Raw genomic sequence first — 17,852 nt, forward strand, 5'->3', positions numbered from 1 at the left:
AATTGGAGGTAAGAGTCTCACTGACTTTCATGCCCAATCTGGCTTTGAACTGTGAACCTCAGATCTCAACTTCCTGAGCACCTAGGATTACAGGTGTGAACCACCATACCCGACACTTTTTTTTTAAATAACACAATTCATTAGAACAAATAAGACAATGATGAGTATTTATTCACAAAGGTCAGACCATTTCCTGTAACTTTATCAGTCAATTCTTGATAAAGTAAAATAGCAAAAAAAAATATATAGCAAATGAAGGTTAACCAAGGAAGGCCAAGGAAAACCTTCATGTTTAACATCTAAAGACAAAAGCCAGAAATACTCACTTCATGGAAGGCAGATGTCGGAGCACGACGTCAACGGCATGGACAGGGTTAGTGCTGATCGGCTTGTCTAACTCCAGTGGTTCAGGCAAGCTTCGTCCCGTCAGTACTTCATGTAGTAGGTGCCAGCTCACTCGAGAGATAAATTTGATGGACACCTTGAAAGGACGATCTTTCCCACCTTCTCCTGGTAATGTAACATCTAAGTCTACCTGTTGATAGGATAAAAGTAGCAAAGGATAAGAGATAATACAAATTATTTCAAATTTAAATTATACAAACATCTGAGAAAAAAAGGCAAAATAAAATCAGTCCCAATATTAATAGTATAGATTAACAGAAATACTGTGTGTGTGTGTGTGTGTCTCTGGCGTGGCTTCAAACCATGATCCCCAGATCTCAGCCTCCTACAGGTAGGATTACAGTTGTAATTCACAAACACCTGGTTTTATTTTTATTTTATTTTTTGGTCATCTGTCGTGGGACTTGGAACTCTGGGCCTGGGCACTGTCCCTGAGCTCTTCAGCTCAAAGCCCTACCCCTTGAACCACAGCAGCACTTCAGGTTTTCTGGTGGTTAATTGGAGATTAGAGTCTCACAGACTTGCCTAAACTGGCTTTGAACCGAAATCTTTATATCTCAGCCTCCTGAGTAGCTAGGATGACAGGCATGAGCACCAACACCCAACTATTTTGAATTTTTAATGTGTGTCTGTGTTTGTATGGGCACTGTGGCTCAAAGTGGCAGAAGGATAACCTTGAGCTGAAGAGCTTAGGGACAGCACCTATGTCCAGAGTCCAAGCCCCACAATGACGGACATAAAAAAAAAAAAAATAGAAAAAAAAATACGTGTATCAAAAAAAACGCTCATCTACAGGATAAAATGAACAGCCAGATTAATAAACAAAGTAGAAGAAAATGTTCTGTCTTGCAGGATAGTATCAGTAAGTGCTGAAGGAATGACAGCATCATATAGTGATAATCCTTTTAAGCAAGCATCACCAATTGCTAAAAAGTATGAGAACTAAAATCTTTAAAACTAATCATTGCTCAGGCCGGGAGTTTGGCCTAGTGGTTAAAGTGCTTGTCTAGCATGCATGAAGACCCGGGTTCGATTCCTCGGTACCACATACATAGAAAAAAGCCGGAAGTGGTGCTGAGGCTCAAGTGGTAGAGCTCTGGCCTTGAGAAAGTCCAAGGACAATGCTCAGGCCCTGAGCTCAAGCCCAGGACTGGCAAAAAAAAACAAAACAAAACAAAAACTAATCATTGTTGGGGCCAGAAGTTTGGCCTAGTGGTAGAGTGCTTGCTTAATATGCACTCAACTCCTTGATACCACATACAAAGAAAAAGCCAGAAGTGGTGCTATGGTTCACATGGTAAAGCTGTAGCCTTGAGAAAGCCCAAGGACAGTACTCAGGCTCTGAGTTCAAGCCCCAGGATTGGCAAAATAATATACAAACAAACAACAACAACAACAACAAAAAACCCTAACAACTGTTGTCCTGGGAGTTTGGCCTAGTGATAAGTGTTTGCCTGGCATGCATGAAGCCCTGCATTAGAAAAAGCTGGATGTGGTGCTGTGACTTAAGTGGTAGAACATTAGCCTTGAGAAAGCCCAAGGACAGTGCTCTGGCCCTGAGTTCAAGTCCCAGGACTTGCAAAAAAACAAATAATTGTATATCAAAAGATTTAACTGACAGGATGAGAAGACAGCCTATACAAGAAAATCTTTGTAAACTGTGTGATAAAGGCTTAATATCCAGGCCATAAAAGAAACATCTAAGGAGCTGAGAATGCAGCTTAGTGATAGAGTGCTCAAGCACTGGGTTGACTTCTCAGTACCACATGAACAGGAAAAGCCAGAAGTGGACTGTGGCTCAAGTGGTAGAGTACTAGCCTTGAGCACAGAGAGGCTCAGGGACAGAGCCCAAGCCCTGAGTTCATGCTCCAGGCCCAGCAAAACAAAACAAAACAAAATCCCCAAAACAAAAAACTGAACACTTCTATAGTTTATTAATAAAAACAGCCTAGTGGGGTGCTGGTGGCTCATGCATGTAGTCCTAGCAACTCAGGAGGCTGAGATCTGAGGATGGCAGCTTGAAGCCAGCCTTTGCTGAAAAGCACGTGAGATTCTTATCTCTAATAAACTATGCAAAACAAAAACATAAACCTGGAAGTGGTGCTGTGGCTCATTGACAGAGTGCTAACCTTGCGCTCCAGTCCTTGAGTTCAAGCCCCAAGTCCAGCACAAAAACAAAACAAAAAATCAAGGCCAATTTAAAAAAGTGAACAAATAACTTGAAAGGATTATTTTTCAAAGAAGACACACAAATGGCCAAGAAATATATGAAAAAATATTATATATCACTAATTATTAAAAGAAACTCTAGTAAAAATCACAATGAAATATGATTCCACGTCCATTAGCCTAGCTACTGAGAAGCTAAATATGTCTGTAATCCCTGTACTCTGAAAGTTTAGGCAGGAGACTTGAGAGTTGAGGACAACCTTGGGATACATAGTAAGACCTGTCTAGAGGGAAAAAAAAACCCCAAATGACTAATATTAAAACAAACAAAGGCAAAATAAGAGCTGGCATGGATACAAAGCAAAACAAACAAACAAACAAAACAATGTTTAGAACCCTTTGCATCACTGTTGGGAAAATACAAAATAGCATAGCTGCTCTGGAAAATAGTATGGTAGATTTCTTATAAATTTAAAGTTGTAATTACCACATTATCTCTAGCAGTATCATTCCTAGTTATATACCCAAAAGAACTGAAGGAAACATACCAAAGATATTGTACATCCATGTTCATAAAAGGATTCTTTTTTACAATAGCTGAATGGTGTCTACTAAAAGGAAATGAATATAATATGCTGTGCACATATCCAATGGAATATCATTTAGACTTCAAAAGGAAGGAAATTCAAGCATACATTACAACATGGAAAACCCTTGAAAACTTTATGCTAAGCCAGTCACAAAATGACAAGCAGGGGCCAGGAGTTTGGCCTAGTGGTAGAGTGCTTGCCTAGCATGCACGAAGACCCAGGTTCGATTTCTCGGTACCACATACGCAGCAAAAAGCCAGAAGTGGTGCTGTGGCTCAAGTGGTAGAGCCCTAGCCTTGAGAAAATCCAGGGACAGTGCTCAGGCCCTGAGCCCAATCCCAGGACTGGCAAAAAAAAAAAAAAAAATGACAAGTAATGAATGATTCCACTTAAATGAGGTACATAGAGAAGTCAAATCCAAAGACAGAAAGAAGAACAGTGATTGACAGAGGCTGAGAAGAGGAAGCTACATGAGAAAGGGTATCAAAGTTTGAGAAATAATGCACCTACTATTTGACAAATGTAACTATAACCCCTCTATATATTACCTCAACAATAAAATACAAGAAAAAAAATTATTTAAGGGCCAGGAGTGTAGCCTAATGGTAGAATGCTCACCTAGCATGCATGAAGCCATGGGTTTGACTCTGGGTACCACATATTCAGAAAAAGCCAGAAGAGGTGCTGTGGCTAAAGTGGCAGAGCTCTACCTTTGATCAAAAAGTGTCCACGGGCAGTGCCCAGGCCCTGAAAAAGGTTGGGGAGCTGTTCTTTAATGATAGCTAAAGAGATATATTAGCCGAGTTAGTGATGGTGGCTCATGCCTGTAATCCTAGCTACTTAGGAGCCTAGATCTGAGGTTCAGGGTTCAAAGCCAGCCCAGGCATAAAAGTGTGAAAGTCTGAGAGACTCATCCACCAGAAAACTGGAAATGTCACTTTGGCTCAAAGTGGTAGAGTGCTAGCCTTGAGCTGAAGAGCCCAGGGACAGTGAACACACAGGCCCAAAGAGCAAGCCCCAAGACCAACAAAAACAGAGAGACAGAGAAATGATGTTTATGTCTTGCCTGAACCAGATACTTTCCCAAAGTATGGGGAGATATGATACTAAACAACATCACTGAAACAACTGAGGATTTGGGGATATGGGTTATTGATCATACATAAGTACCAAGTCAATGTGAAATTTAATGAAGCTGGAAACTATACTATGCCTTTTTTTTTTTTTTTTTTGCCAGTCCTGGGCTTGAGCTCAGGGCCTGAGCCCTGTCCTTGGACTTTCTCAAGGCTAGAGCTCTACCACTTGAGCCTCAGCACCACTTCCGGCTTTTTCTATATATGTGGCACCAAGGAATCGAACCTGGGTCTTTGTGCATGCTAGGCAAGCACTTTAACCACTAGGCCAAACTCCTGGCCAAATGTATTATTATTTTTTTTTTTTTTGCCAGTCCTGGGCTTGAGCTCAGGGCCTGAGCACTGTCCTTGGACTTTCTCAAGGCTAGAGCTCTACCACTTGGGCCTCAGCACCACTTCCGGCTTTTTCTATATATGTGGCACCAAGGAATCGAACCTGGGTCTTTGTGCATGCTAGGCAAGCACTTTAACCATTAGGCCAAACTCCCGGCCCTATATTATGCTTTTTTAATCCTTATTCTTAGAAAATACACATTAAAATACTGAACATTACAATGTATAATGTATACAGCTTAATCCTGGAAAAAAATATGTATATGTGTCTCTCTATATAGCTCTCTTTCTCTCTCTTTATATATATATATATATAATATAAACTAAAGGCAAAGAATGTGGTTCAAGTGGTATAGCATTTGCCTAGCATACATGAGGCCCTGGGTTCAAGCCCTAGTACCCCTTTTACACACACACAGGGTATATACAAAAGAGAAAGGGAGGAAGGTAGAAATAAGCAAATATGATCGAGAGCAAAAGAGAATAAGAAAATGATAAAACTGAAGAGGTTAGTGATCTAAGGGATGTATGTGTATGTGTATACACACGTGTATATGTATGTATATATATACATATTCAGAGTTCCTATATGCATAATTTTTACTTTGCTAGAAATCTAAAAATATTTTAACATAAAGAGATAAGTGATATATATATATTTACAGTCACATTGATTACATTTCAAAAATTTAATAGGAGACATGGTAAAAGTAGAGCTTTACAACAACAAAAGATACATCTTACCCCACTAGTTGCCACAGGAAGTGGATTGGCTGTGTAAAGGCTTCTTTTTCCATCATAAACTGGTCTTCGGTCTCCAAATATCGTGACTTTAAAATGCTGAACCATTGAGTCAACTACCTCCCTAAAGAAAGGAAAAATTACAATCACATAATTCTCTGTAAAATGAAATGGAAAACTATTAACTGAAATAATTTATGGCACAGTTTAAAAAATGCCAAAGAAGTGACATGAGTTTGCTTTTAGAACCAATGCTTAGGATAACAAAAGGACTAATTGGTGGCAGAGTACAATGTGATATTAGAGATGGAGAAGAATGAATCCAGTAAATTATTAAATCATCCTGGGACATAGAAGCTACTCAAAGACCTTAATCTAGCCAGTGCCTAGCTCATGCCTGTAGTCCTAGCTACTCAGGAGGCTGAGACCTGAGGATCAAGGGTCAAAGCCAGCCCAGGCACTAAAGGACCTGAGACTCTTATCTCCAATTAACCCCTAGAAAATGGCAAGTGGGGCTTGGCTCAAGAGTAGGGCAGTAGTCTTGAGCTGAAGAGCTCAGGAACAGCGCCCAAGCTGAGTTCAAGCTCCATGACCCACCAAAAAAAAAGTCTCTTTAATCTTCATTATGCCCTTCTTGACATGTTCACTTCTTTCTCAAAGAGTAAGATTTGCCCTATGCACTATGCTGAAATAGCAACTATTAGAATCCCAGCCTATTACTTTAATGATTTTTCATACAATGAGCCTTCTTTTTTTCCTTTTGCTGGTTCTGGAGTGTGAACTCAGGGCCTATGCACTGTCCTTGGGCTTTCCTCAAGGCCAGTGCTCTAACACTTGAGCCACAGCACCGCTTCCAGCTTTTCTATGGAGGTGGTACTGAGGAATCCAATCTGGGTCTTTGTGCATGCTAGGCAAGCACTCTACTACTAGGCCAAACTCCTGGCCCTGAGTATTTTTTATTGGAGATGTAGGGGATGATCAATGCTGGGTGTTGAACTCAAGGCCTTTTGCTTTTGAGGCAAGTGCTTTACCACTTGAGTCACTCGGCACGGTTTTTGTTGTTGTTGCTATGGGGCCTAGGTGCTATTTCTGGGTTCTTTTCATCACGGCCAGCACTCTATCCCTAGGCCATAGCACCACTTACAGTTCATTGGAGATAAGAGTCTTATGGGTTTCCCTCGCCAGGCTGGCTTTGAACCTCAATTCTCAGATATTAGCCTCTTGAGTAGCTAGGATTATACGCATAAGCCACCAGCTTCTGGCATGTTTTGGTTATATTTGACATCTTATTTTATTCATTTTTATGCTGGTTTTAATGCTTAAACCTACAGTCTCAAGAGAAAGCTTAGGCCTTTTCACTCATGGGTGACACTCTACCACATGAATCATATGCCCACTCCTGTGTTGGTTATTTATTTATGTTGTTATTTTTGGGTCAGTCCTGGGGCTTGAACTCAGGGTATGAGTACTGTCCTTGGGCTTTATCAAGGCTAGAGCTCTACCACTTTAGCCACAATACCACTTCCGGCTTTTTCTATGTATATGGTACAGAGGAATTGAACCCGGGTCTTCGTGCATGCTAGGCAAGCACTCTACCACTAGGCCAAACTAACAGCCCCTGTATTGGTTATTTTTAAGATAGGGTCTGACTTTTACATCATCATCAAACTGGACTGAGATGTTCTCATTTCTGCAAGCACGCTACCTCTAGGCCACACTCCAGGTCCCTGCATTGAGAATGACTTATGAACAACAAGCATCCTTGTATTCCTCCCAACCTCATAAAACCACCTAATTAGTAAGGATACGATGATACCTCCATTTTCAGCCAGTAAGCATTTTGATTTAAGGTACAGACAAGAAAAGATGTTTGATACACAATTGTTTAAAAAAGTTACAATCTACTCAGGAGGCTGAGATCTAAGGATCATGGCTCAAAGCCACAATGGGCAGGAAAGTTTGTGAGATTCTTTGTTTTTTGTGGGTCATGGGGCTTGAACTCTGGGCATGGGCAATGTCCCTGAGCTCTTCAGCTCAAAGGTACCAACTTACCCCTTGAGCCACAGCCCCTTCCCCTTTTTTTAGTGATTAACTGAAGATAAGTCTCACGTTGTTTTAGGTTCTTTCAGTGCTTGGGCTGACTTTGAACCTTGATCCTCAGATCTCAGCCTCCAGAGTAGCCAGGATTATAGGCATGAGCCAACACAACTGGCTAAGTTTGTGAGTTTCTAATTAGTCATTAGAAACTGGCAGTGGAGCTATGGCTCAAAGTGGTAGAGTTAGCCTAGAGTGAAAAAGCTCAGGGGCAAGTAGAGCAGGGACATGGGCACAGTAGCTCACGCCTCTAATCCTAGTTACTCAAGAAGCTAAGATGTGAAGATCAAGGTTCAAAGCCAGCCCAGGCACAAAAGAACCAGAGATTCTTATCTTCAATTAACCTCTAGACAACAAGAAGTGGGGCTTGGCTCAAGGGTAGGCAGTAGCCTTGAGCTGAAGAGCTCAGGGACAATTCCCAGGCCATGTTCAAGCCCCATGACACAACAAAAAAAATAAAAAATAAAAAAAAGCTCAGGGACAACACCCAGAACTTGAGTTCAAGACCCACAACTGACAAAAAAAAGGAGGGTGGGGGGCTGGGAATTTGGCCGAGTGGTAGAGTGCTTGCCTAGCATGCACAAAGACCCAGGTTTGAGTCCTCGGCACCACATATAAAGAAAAAAAGCAGGAAGTGGTACTGTGGCTCAAAGGTAGAGCTCTAGCCTTGAGAAAAGTCCAAGGACAGTGCTCAGGCCCTGAGTTCAAGCCCTACAAGTGGCAAAAAAAAAAAAATTACAGACTACAGGAAATGAATTATTATTTTTGTATACTCATAATCACAAAAACAGTGAAAATGTATCTGAAAGGACATATACAAAGAGATACACATAAAAAGGGGAGCAACATGATCACGGCGTGATTTATTATATTGTATTTTTTTGCCAGTCCTGGGGCACAAACTCAGGGCCTGGACACTGCCCTTCAGCTTTTTCAAGGCTAGCTCTCTATCACAGCACTACTTCCAGCTTTTCCTGTGTATGTGGCACTAAGGAATCAAACCGAGGGCTTCATGCATGCTAAGCAAGCACTCTACCAGTAGGCTCTCTCACACCACTGATTCTCATTTTCTTCTTTCTTTTTCTTTTCTTTTCTTTTTTGGTATAGAGCTTGAACTCTGGGCCTGGGTGCTGTCCCAGAGCTCTTCAGCTCAGGGCTACTAACCTACCCCTTGAGCAACAGCACCACTTTTAGTTTTTTAGTAGTTAATTGGAGATAAGAGTCTCATGGTCTTTAGTGCCAGGGATGGCTTTGAACTGTGATCCTCAGATCTCAGCCTCCTGAGTAGCTAGTATTAAATATGTGGTCTACCTTGCCTGGCCTGATTCTCATTTTTGTTTACACAATCTGTATTAGAGTGGGGCATACTCACATTCTATTTGTATAATTTAACATAAAATTAAATTTAGCCTAAGCAAGTAGTAATTACAGACAAAACAACAAGGGCTGCCTAGAATGACAAAATCAAGCTGACCTGATTCCTAGAAAGATATTCTACGCACTACAAAATTTGTCCCCACCCCTACCTTTTCAATTTTGTTTTACTAAAAAGTATTCAAGGAAATAGCCAGTCTTTCAAGAATAAACTTGACAGCAAAGATTTGATTTTCAAACCATCACATTCATGAAGTATAATCACTATCAAAACAAATTATCAACTAGACTGGTATGGCTAAAGTGGCAGAAAGCTAGTTGTGAGAAAGGAAGACAAGGGAGAGTGTGAGACCTTGAGTTCAAGCCTTGGTACCAGTACATATACAAAAATTATCATGATTTTTAGGTCAAGCTATTAGATATTATCATTGTTATTTAGACATATACAATAAGCAGAAATAGTTACTAAAGCAAATACAAATAGCAAATGAACACCATGACTTCATACCTATTCACTCTCCTAGGACACTTGTCTGGTTTAATATCTACCTCATAGAGGTAGACATCAATCTTTGGGATTTCAACTTGAAAACAGTTAGCAAGTAGTTTGATGGGTTTGCCCATGGTGCCATAGCCAGGTCTTCTGGGCACCATGAGTAGGGGCTGGGCCCCAACAGGTCCTGAAAGAGACAGAAAAAAATGTTACACAGTTACAAATTGCATTGGACATAATTTTGAAAAGCAGAGTATGTGAGCATTGCAAGGATAACCTATAATGTTAATGTTAAAGCCAAGTGTTGAAAAGTAAGACTGTTCTTAGAAGAACTTCAACTTTAAAAAACCTGTGAACAGGGGCCAGAAGTTTGGTAGAGTGCTTGCCTAGCATGCACAAAGACCCAGGTTCGATTCCTCAGTACCACATACATAGAAAAAAGCCAGAAGTGGTGCTGTGGCTCAAATGGTAGAGCTCTAGTCTTGAGATAATCCAGGGACAGTGCTCAGGCCTTGAGCTCATGCCCAGGATTGGCAAAAAACCAAAAAAACCCTGTGAACAGGTATTTTCTTGTCATTGTACAGCAAAGATTATTGTACAGCTAGGCAAGAGTGGAAATTCTAGAGTAGGTCATATTTCTGTCTCAATTTTTTTTTTTTATCTATAAACCCAAGTGCTTTCTCAAAGCTAGAGATGTATCACTTGAGCCACAGCACCATTTCTAGCTTTTTTCTATGTATGTGGTAGCAAGGAATTGAACTTGGGCTTTCATGCATGCTAGGTGAGCACTCTACCACTAGGCCGGAACTCCCAATCACCTCTGATTCTGTACATCTGTTTTTTTGTGCTACCTCTGATTGTTTTGTACATCTGTTTTTTGTGCCACCTCTGATTTTTGTGTACATCTGTTTTTTGTGTGTGCATGCTGGTCCTGGGGCTTGAACTTGGGCTCTTTTTTTGTGTGTCAGTTCTGGGGCTTGAACTCAGTGCCTGAGCCCTGTCCTTGGGTTTTCTCAAGGCTAGACCTCTATCACTTGAGCCACAGCACCAGTTTTTTCTATGTATGTGATACTGAGGGATTGAGCCTGGGTCTTCATGCATGCCAGACAAGCACTTTACCACTAGGCCAAACTCTCGGCCCTGTCTTTGTGCTTGAGATACAGCCCAATGTCTGACTTTTTAGGTGCTTAACCGGAGCTAAGAGTGTCTAGGATATTTCCACCTAGGCTGGCTTGGAACCATAATCACATCTCAGCCTCCAAGTAGCTAGGATTACAAGTGTAAGCCACAGGCACCTGGCTGATTTTTGTATATTTTAAGCCTACCAAGCTAAGTAGCAAATATTAGTGTATGACTTTTAGTAAGTTTCTACTTGCAAATTCCACTTATTTATTTGGTAAATCTGTCTAAACCTACTTCACTATGATGCTTATATTTATCATCTAAAACATACTATACTTAAAATCCCTTATAGAATACCAGGCCTCAGTTGGGTGTGGTGGCTCATGCCTGTAATCCTAACTACTCAGGAGACTGAGATTTGAGGATCAAGGTTCAAAGCTAGACCAGGCACCAAAGACCATGAGACTCTTATCTCCAATTAACCACTAGAAAAGCAGAAGTGGCACTGTGGCTCAAGGGCTAGAGCACAAGCCATGAGCTGAAGAGCTCAGGGACAGTAGCAAGGCCCAGGGTACAAACCCCATGACTGACAAAAATAAATAAATAAATAAGAGTATCAGGCCTGTTGATGCTCAATTTCTTAACACAATAGGGAATACTTTTTTTCCCCCTTTTGGGCAGTATTGAGAGTCTGCACTTGGGGCCTCAAGCTTGCTAGACTGGTGAGGTACCACTGAGCCATATCATGGATTTTTTTGTTGGTGGTAGGTTTTCTTGTTGTTTTGCCAGTCCTGAGGACTGAACTCAGGGCCTGACACTGTCCCTGAGTTTCTTTTGCTCAAGGCTAACCCTCTACCACTTGAGCTACAATACAACTTCTTGCCTTCTCTGTTTATGTGATACTGAAGAATTGAACCCAGCACTTCATGCAAGCAAGGTAAGCACTCTACCACTAGGCCACATTCCCAGCCCATACCATGTTTCTGTCTGCTTAATATTAGGATAGTTTCTCCCTTACCATGAGAGCCCACACCTGATCCTGAGCTTGGACCCATGCCTGATCCTAGGATTCTTTTTTTTTTTTTTTTGGTGGGTCACGGGCTTGAACGCTGAGCCTGGGTGCTGCCCCTGAGCTCTTCAGCTCAAGGCTACCACTCTACCACTTGAGCCACAGCACCACTTCCAGTTTTCTGGTTGTTACTTGGAGATGAGTCTCTAGGACTTTGATGCCTGGGCTGGCTTTTAACCAAGATCCTCAGATCTCAGCCTCCTGAGTAACTAGAGTTACAGGCATGAGTCACTTACACAGGTCCCACCACTGTGTCCATCCTTCCCCAGAGGAAATGAAGAGTTTTGAGGAAAGGAGCTCAGTGGTTCCTCCTGTAATCCTAGTTACTTAGGAAGCTGAGATCAGAGGATCACATTAAAAGCAATTCAGTGCCAGCTGGGAACTAAAGAACCTGAGACTCGGGGCCAGGAGTTTGGCCTAGTGGTTAAAGTGCTTGCCTAGCATGCATGAAGACCCGGGTTCAATTCCTCGGTACCACATACATAGAAAAAAGCCAGAAGTGCTGCTGAGGCTCAAGTGGTAGAGCTCTAGCCTTGAGAAAGTCCAAGGACAGTGCTCAGGCCCTGAGCTTAAGTCCAGGACTGGCAATAAATAAATAAATAAAACATAAAAAAAAAAAAAGAACCTGAGACTCTTATCTCCAATCAATCTTTAGAAAAGGAGAAGTGGGGCTATGGCTCCAGGGTAGGGTGGTAGCCTTGAGCTGAAGAGCTCAGGGACAGCATCCAGGCACAGGAGTTAGGGTGGTAGCCTTAAGCTGAAGAGCTCAAGGACAGTGCCCTAGCTTAGAGTACAAGCTCCATGACTAAAAAAACAAACAACCCTTTTTTTTTTTTGAGGACTTTTCTACCTGGGCTGGCTTGACATGGCAATCCTCCCAATTTCAGCCTCTTAGGTAACTCAGCATGGCAGGTATGCCACTGTACACCCAGCTAAGGCTTGAGAAGGTTTGTTTGTTTTGCCAGTCCTGGGTCTTGAACTCAGGGCCTGAACACTGTCCTTGGGCTTTCTCTCTCTCCCTCTCTCCCTCCCTCCCCCCTCTCCTCGCCTCTTCCTCCCTTCTTTCTTTCTTTCTTTCCTTCCTTCTTTCTCTTTCCTTCCTTCCTTCCTTCCTTTCTGTGCCAGTCTAGGCACTAAAGCACTAAAGACCAGGAGACTGACTCTTATCTCCAATTAACCACTAGAAAACTGGAAGTGGTGCTGTGGCTCAAGGGGTAGCCTTGAGCTGAAGAAGAGCTCAGGGACAGCGCCTAGGCCTAGAGTTCAAGCCCCACAACCCATAAAAAAAAAAAAAAGTAAACCTGCAATTGAAAACTTTCATCTAAATATTAAAAAACCTAAAAATATCTGATTCTACAAATATGATTTCTCAATAATGTGACAATTTGGAAATACTAATCACTAGCTAAATAAACAAAGACTTATTTTTATTACAACAATTATTTAATTAAATATCTCAGACAAATATAATATTTTGTTATAACTAAGCCACAAAATATTTACATTTAGAAGAGAAAGCATTAGTTATATGATCATGTTTTGCTGAATCTCAACAGTCTCTTTTTTGTTTTTAAAAGTCAGAGAAACTGGCCGGGAGTTTGGCCTAGTGGTAGAGTGCTTGCCTAGCAGGCATGAAGAGCTGGGTTCGATTCCTTGATACCACATACATAGAAAAAAGCCAGAAAAAAAAAAAAGAAAAAGAAAAAAGCCAGAAGTGGTGCTGTGGCTCAAGTGGTAGAGCCCTAGCCTTGAGAAAATCCAGGGACAGTGCTCAGGCCCTGAGCTCAAGCCCAAGACTGGAAAAAAAAAAAAAATCAGAGAAAGTCATTAATATTTACACAGATAATGGCAGAAAAACCACAGAAATTCCAAATACATACAGAAAGGCTGTTATATATACTAATAGCATAACCATTATGGTTGAAAACCACACAATATTCTTTCTCACATCTGTTTACTTTGTGAGCCAAGAATGAGAGTCTATTTGGGTATCCTAGACAACTGAATTACAAAGTAGGAATGTCTGGTAAATGCTGCTACTCCCAGCATCCAGAGATTAAACCCGTCTTGAAAAGATACCAGCTGTAATAAAAAAGTATCTTTTAAATTTTACCTTCCTAAACACAGAATTGCTGTACACTTCTCTCCTGTACATTAATTTAAAAAGAAAATAAGCTACTTTTTAAAAGTTTAGTTTTATGTATATAGAATGTGTTTACCAAGATAGTTTGTCTTTCAGTTTGTCTTTTAGTAGACTTTCAAGTACTTTAAGAATATAGAAACAAATGGGAAAGTGGATGATTATATTATAAAGTACAATAGTTTTCAACTAGAATCTAACGGTTAAAGACAATTTGGCAAGAATTTTTCTCAGAGCTAAAGTTTTTCCATACACAACAGACTACTTCAGGAAATAACCCCTTTACAGTGCCCCAAGATTCTCTGCATACTGTGAGGGCAGTATGTTCCAGTAAAAACAGATAAATAAATAAATAAATATAAATATAAACTATAAACTATTCTAAATTATCTACATACCTAAAATTCCCTCAAATAACAAAAGTATATCTAGATTTCTTTTCATTCATTTTAACTGCTTTGGAAAATAACTTTGTTACATAAAACTTTTAAAAATGAATGATCTAGGTTAGAATTTGATTTAAAAATATAAAAGAAGGGCCGAGAGTTTGGTCTACTTCTTGCCTAGCATGCATGAAGACCTGGGTTCAATTCCTTGGTACCACATACATAGAAAAAGCTGGAAGTGGTGTTATGGCTCAAGTGATAGAGAACTAGCCATGAGAAAGCCCAAGGACAGTGCTCAGGCTCTGAGTTCAAGCCCCAGGACTGATAAAAAAAAAATTGGTAAAAAAATGTATTAGGAGGGGCCGGGAGTTTGGCCTAGTGGTAGAGTGCTTGCCTAGCATGCATGAAGACCCGGGTTCAATTCCTCAGTACCACATAGAAAAAAGCCGGAAGTGGTGCTGAGGCTCAAGTGGTAGAGTGCTAGCCTTGAGAAAGTCCAAAGACAGGGTTCATGCCCTGAGCTTAAGCCCATCAGTGGCAAAAAAAAAAAAAAAATGTATTAGGATTAACATCAAGAATATATATATATAAAAGAACATATGAAGAATATATAAAAAGTAGGATGTCAGTGGTTCATGCTCATAATCCTAGCTACTCAGGAAGCTGAGATTAGAGTACTTCAGTTTGAAGCTAGCCTGAGTAGTAGGTTTGTGAGACTTCAAGTAACTTATCAGAAAAGCTCGAAGTAGAGCTTAAGTAATGGAGTGCTAGCCTCAAGGCAAAAGCTCAGGGGACAGTGCCCAGACCCTCAGTTCAGGCCCCAGGACTAGCACATGCACACGTACATACATGTACACTATACTGATGTTTGCTAGGTAGCCTGATGGGCTTAAAATGTACAAAAATCAGCCAGGTGCCAGTGGCTCACATTTGTAATCCTAGCTACTTGGGAGCTGAAATCTGAAGATCATAGTTCCAAGCCAGTCGAGGCAGAAAAGTCCTAGACACTCAGCTCTAATTAAGCACCCAAAAAGCCAGAATATGGGCTGTGGTTCAAGTGATAGAGCACTAGCCTAGTGAAAAAGCTGTGGGACAAGAGTACAAGCCTTGAGTTCAAGCCCCATGACTACCACACCACTGCCAATAACAACAAGGATAACAAAAAAGATAAGATAGGAAGCAATAGATCACTAGACAGAGGGGGTGGGGGGAGGAGGTGAAATTCAGGGACTTGTGATTCCAAAGAAACAAGCTCTTCCTTAATATTTTTTCCTGTTTTGTTTCTTTGTTTTTGTTTTATTTCCCTGTGGTCTTGGGCTCAGGGCCTGAGCATTTGTCCTTGGCTTTTCTCAAGGCTACAGCTCTACCACTTGAGCCACAACACTGCTTCTGGCTTTTCCCATGTATGTGGTACTGAGGAATAGAACCCAAGTCTTAGTGCATGCTAGGCAAGCACTCTACAACTAGGCCAAACTCCTGTCCCTCCCTTAACATTTTGAAAATTATAAATCAGTATGTTCAGTGATGAAGAGCACTTTCATATTTAACATATAAGCAAATTCTGACCTGACAGCTACTTTATGACCCTCAATAAATTAGTATATAATCAGAGTTTTTCGTTTTCAAAAGCAAAAGTATTGTCCATTTTTTACTTTGTTTTCTCAAGATTGTGACTTTTCCCCCAAAAGAAAAAAGCAGTTTTCCCAGGCCAGGAATTTGGCCTAGTGGTAGAGTGCTTGCCTAGCATGCACGAAGACCCAGGTTTGATTCCTCAATACCACATACATAGAAAAAAGCTGGAAGTGGTGCTGTGGCTCAAGTGGTAGAGGTTTAGCCTTGAGAAAAGTCCAAGGACAGTGCACAGGTCCTGAGTTCAAGCTCCACAACTGGCACACAAAAAAAAATTTTTTTTCCTAAGTCCTAAAACTTGCAGAAACAAGAGGACTGCTTTGTCTAGGGAACATAGAATGAAAAACAAAAGTGCTGTCATCACTGTTAAGATCCACCTCTTCATATGAGCAGATCTGGGCTAATGACATCTCCAGGCTCCTCAGAAACTACCTTACTATGCTTCCTCAGCCCAGACAGAGAAGTAGCGGGGAGGGTAAACATTAGAAGCAAGGATGTTTTTGCAAACTTAATCCCAGCAGTGATGTCAGTGTGTCTTTACTGTGTGCTTTGGAGGGCAGTTGTGTACCTGGGGGCACACAACTCCAGGTAAAAGACACCCTTCTCATCTCTGACTGGAATGAGAATGCAAGCAAGTCCCTCCACACTGTGCTTTAAAGACAACCCAGGCTCGGCGCTGCTAGTTCACAGCTGTAATTCTAGCTTCTCAGGAGGCTGAGATCTGAGGATCACGCTCGAAGCCAGCCCAGACAGAAGTCATACTTTATTTTATTTATTTTTTATTTATTGTAATTAATAGAAGGGTTACAGTTATATTCGCCAGATGGAAGGTGCATTACTTCACACACGATACTCCTCATGTTTTTGTCCCCATTTCCCTCCCCCCAGTCCCTCCCCTCATCTTGTTTTCCTCCCTTCCCTTTCCTATTTCAAATAAATTACTTCCCCCCCCCCCCCCCCCCCCCCCGCCAGTCCTGGGCTTGAGCTCAGGGCCTGAGCACTGTCCTTGGATTTTTCTCAAGGCTAGAGCTCTACCACTTGAGCCTCAGCACCACTTCTGGCTTTTTCTATGTATGTGGTACCAAGGAATTGAACCCGGGTCTTCGTGCATGCTAGGCAAGCACTCTACCACTAGGCCAAACTCCCGGCCCTAAATTATTTACTTTTTTGCACCAGTCCTGACGCCTGAACTCAGGGCCTGGGCACTGTCCTCAAACACTTTTTGCTCATGGCTGCCGCTCTGCCACTTGAGCCACAGCGCCACTTCTGGATTTTTCAGAGTATCTGGTACCAAGGAATGGACCCCAGGGCTCATGCAAGCTAGGCGAGCACTCTACCACTAAGGCTATGTTCCCAGCCCCATCGCGGAGACTCTTCACCCCAATTAACCACCAGAAAAAGCCGGAAGCGGTTCAAATGATCACGCAAAAAGGAGCTTAGGGACAATGCCTAAATCAGAGTTCGAGCCCCAGGATCGGCACAAAAAGAGAAGAAGGCGCAAAATTGGACACCCCTAAACTTCAAACCTTACAGCGGTTTCGACAACTCACTGGCGATGGTTACTGTAGCGGGGCCGGGGTTGGGGGGGGGAGCCTGGGGCGCCTGCTAGGTGCACAGCTCCATGTACTTGGGCGCGAGGCGAAAGGCGTGCGGGGACCACAGCGAGGTGACCCGCTGCGGCGGTGATCCTTTGGCGACAGTGTCATCCCCGCCAGCGCGGTGACCCCCGCCCCCGCGGCCTAGACTCACCTGCTGAGCCGATTTCCATTCATGGAAGCTGAGGGACGCGCTCCGAGGGAGATGCGCGCCCGCCACGGGAGCGCGGAGGCGCGAGGAACGGGGGCGCCCTGGGGCCGCCACGCACTGCCAGCTCCGGCCAGGAGGGTGGCTCGATGGAGACCGGTCCGGGACTTGCGCCGCGCGCGGCAGCCGAGGTTCGCTGGAGGACGCCCCCCACGGCCGCGGGCCGCCACCGCCGTCCCCGCCGTCCCCGCGCCGCCCCCGGAAGCCCGCCGGCGTCAGTTCCGCTGGGCCGGAGCGCGACGTCGGCGCAAGACGCCAACGCGGGCGGGGCCGTGGGGTGCGCGACGTGGCCCGGAGCGCCACCTCGGCCGTGCGGGCCGGCGACAGCCCCGGGGGCTTGAGCCGCCGCCTCTTGAGGAGAGTTCGAAACA

General features: G+C 42.7%; 1 protein-coding gene across 1 annotated transcript in view; it reads right to left on the reverse strand.

Moving 5' to 3' along the window:
• The window catches only part of Ago3 (argonaute RISC catalytic component 3), an 82,692-nt gene extending 65,125 nt beyond the window's left edge, over nucleotides 1–17,567 (reverse strand). The window contains exons 1-4 of the mRNA XM_090335237.1: nucleotides 17,428–17,567; nucleotides 9,348–9,519; nucleotides 5,375–5,495; nucleotides 327–535 (exon numbers count right to left, since the gene is read on the reverse strand). Of these exons, the coding sequence (XP_090191363.1) occupies nucleotides 327–535; nucleotides 5,375–5,495; nucleotides 9,348–9,519; nucleotides 17,428–17,446 (521 nt within the window). The 5' untranslated portion in view covers nucleotides 17,447–17,567. The remainder of the gene's footprint in view (nucleotides 1–326; nucleotides 536–5,374; nucleotides 5,496–9,347; nucleotides 9,520–17,427) is intronic.
• Between the last annotated feature and the right edge of the window lie 285 nt (nucleotides 17,568–17,852).

Source organism: Megascapheus bottae, chromosome 6 (genome assembly GCF_031878675.1).
Source record: "Megascapheus bottae isolate mThoBot1 chromosome 6, mThoBot2.hap1, whole genome shotgun sequence".
Taxonomy (NCBI): Eukaryota; Metazoa; Chordata; class Mammalia; order Rodentia; family Geomyidae; genus Megascapheus; species Megascapheus bottae.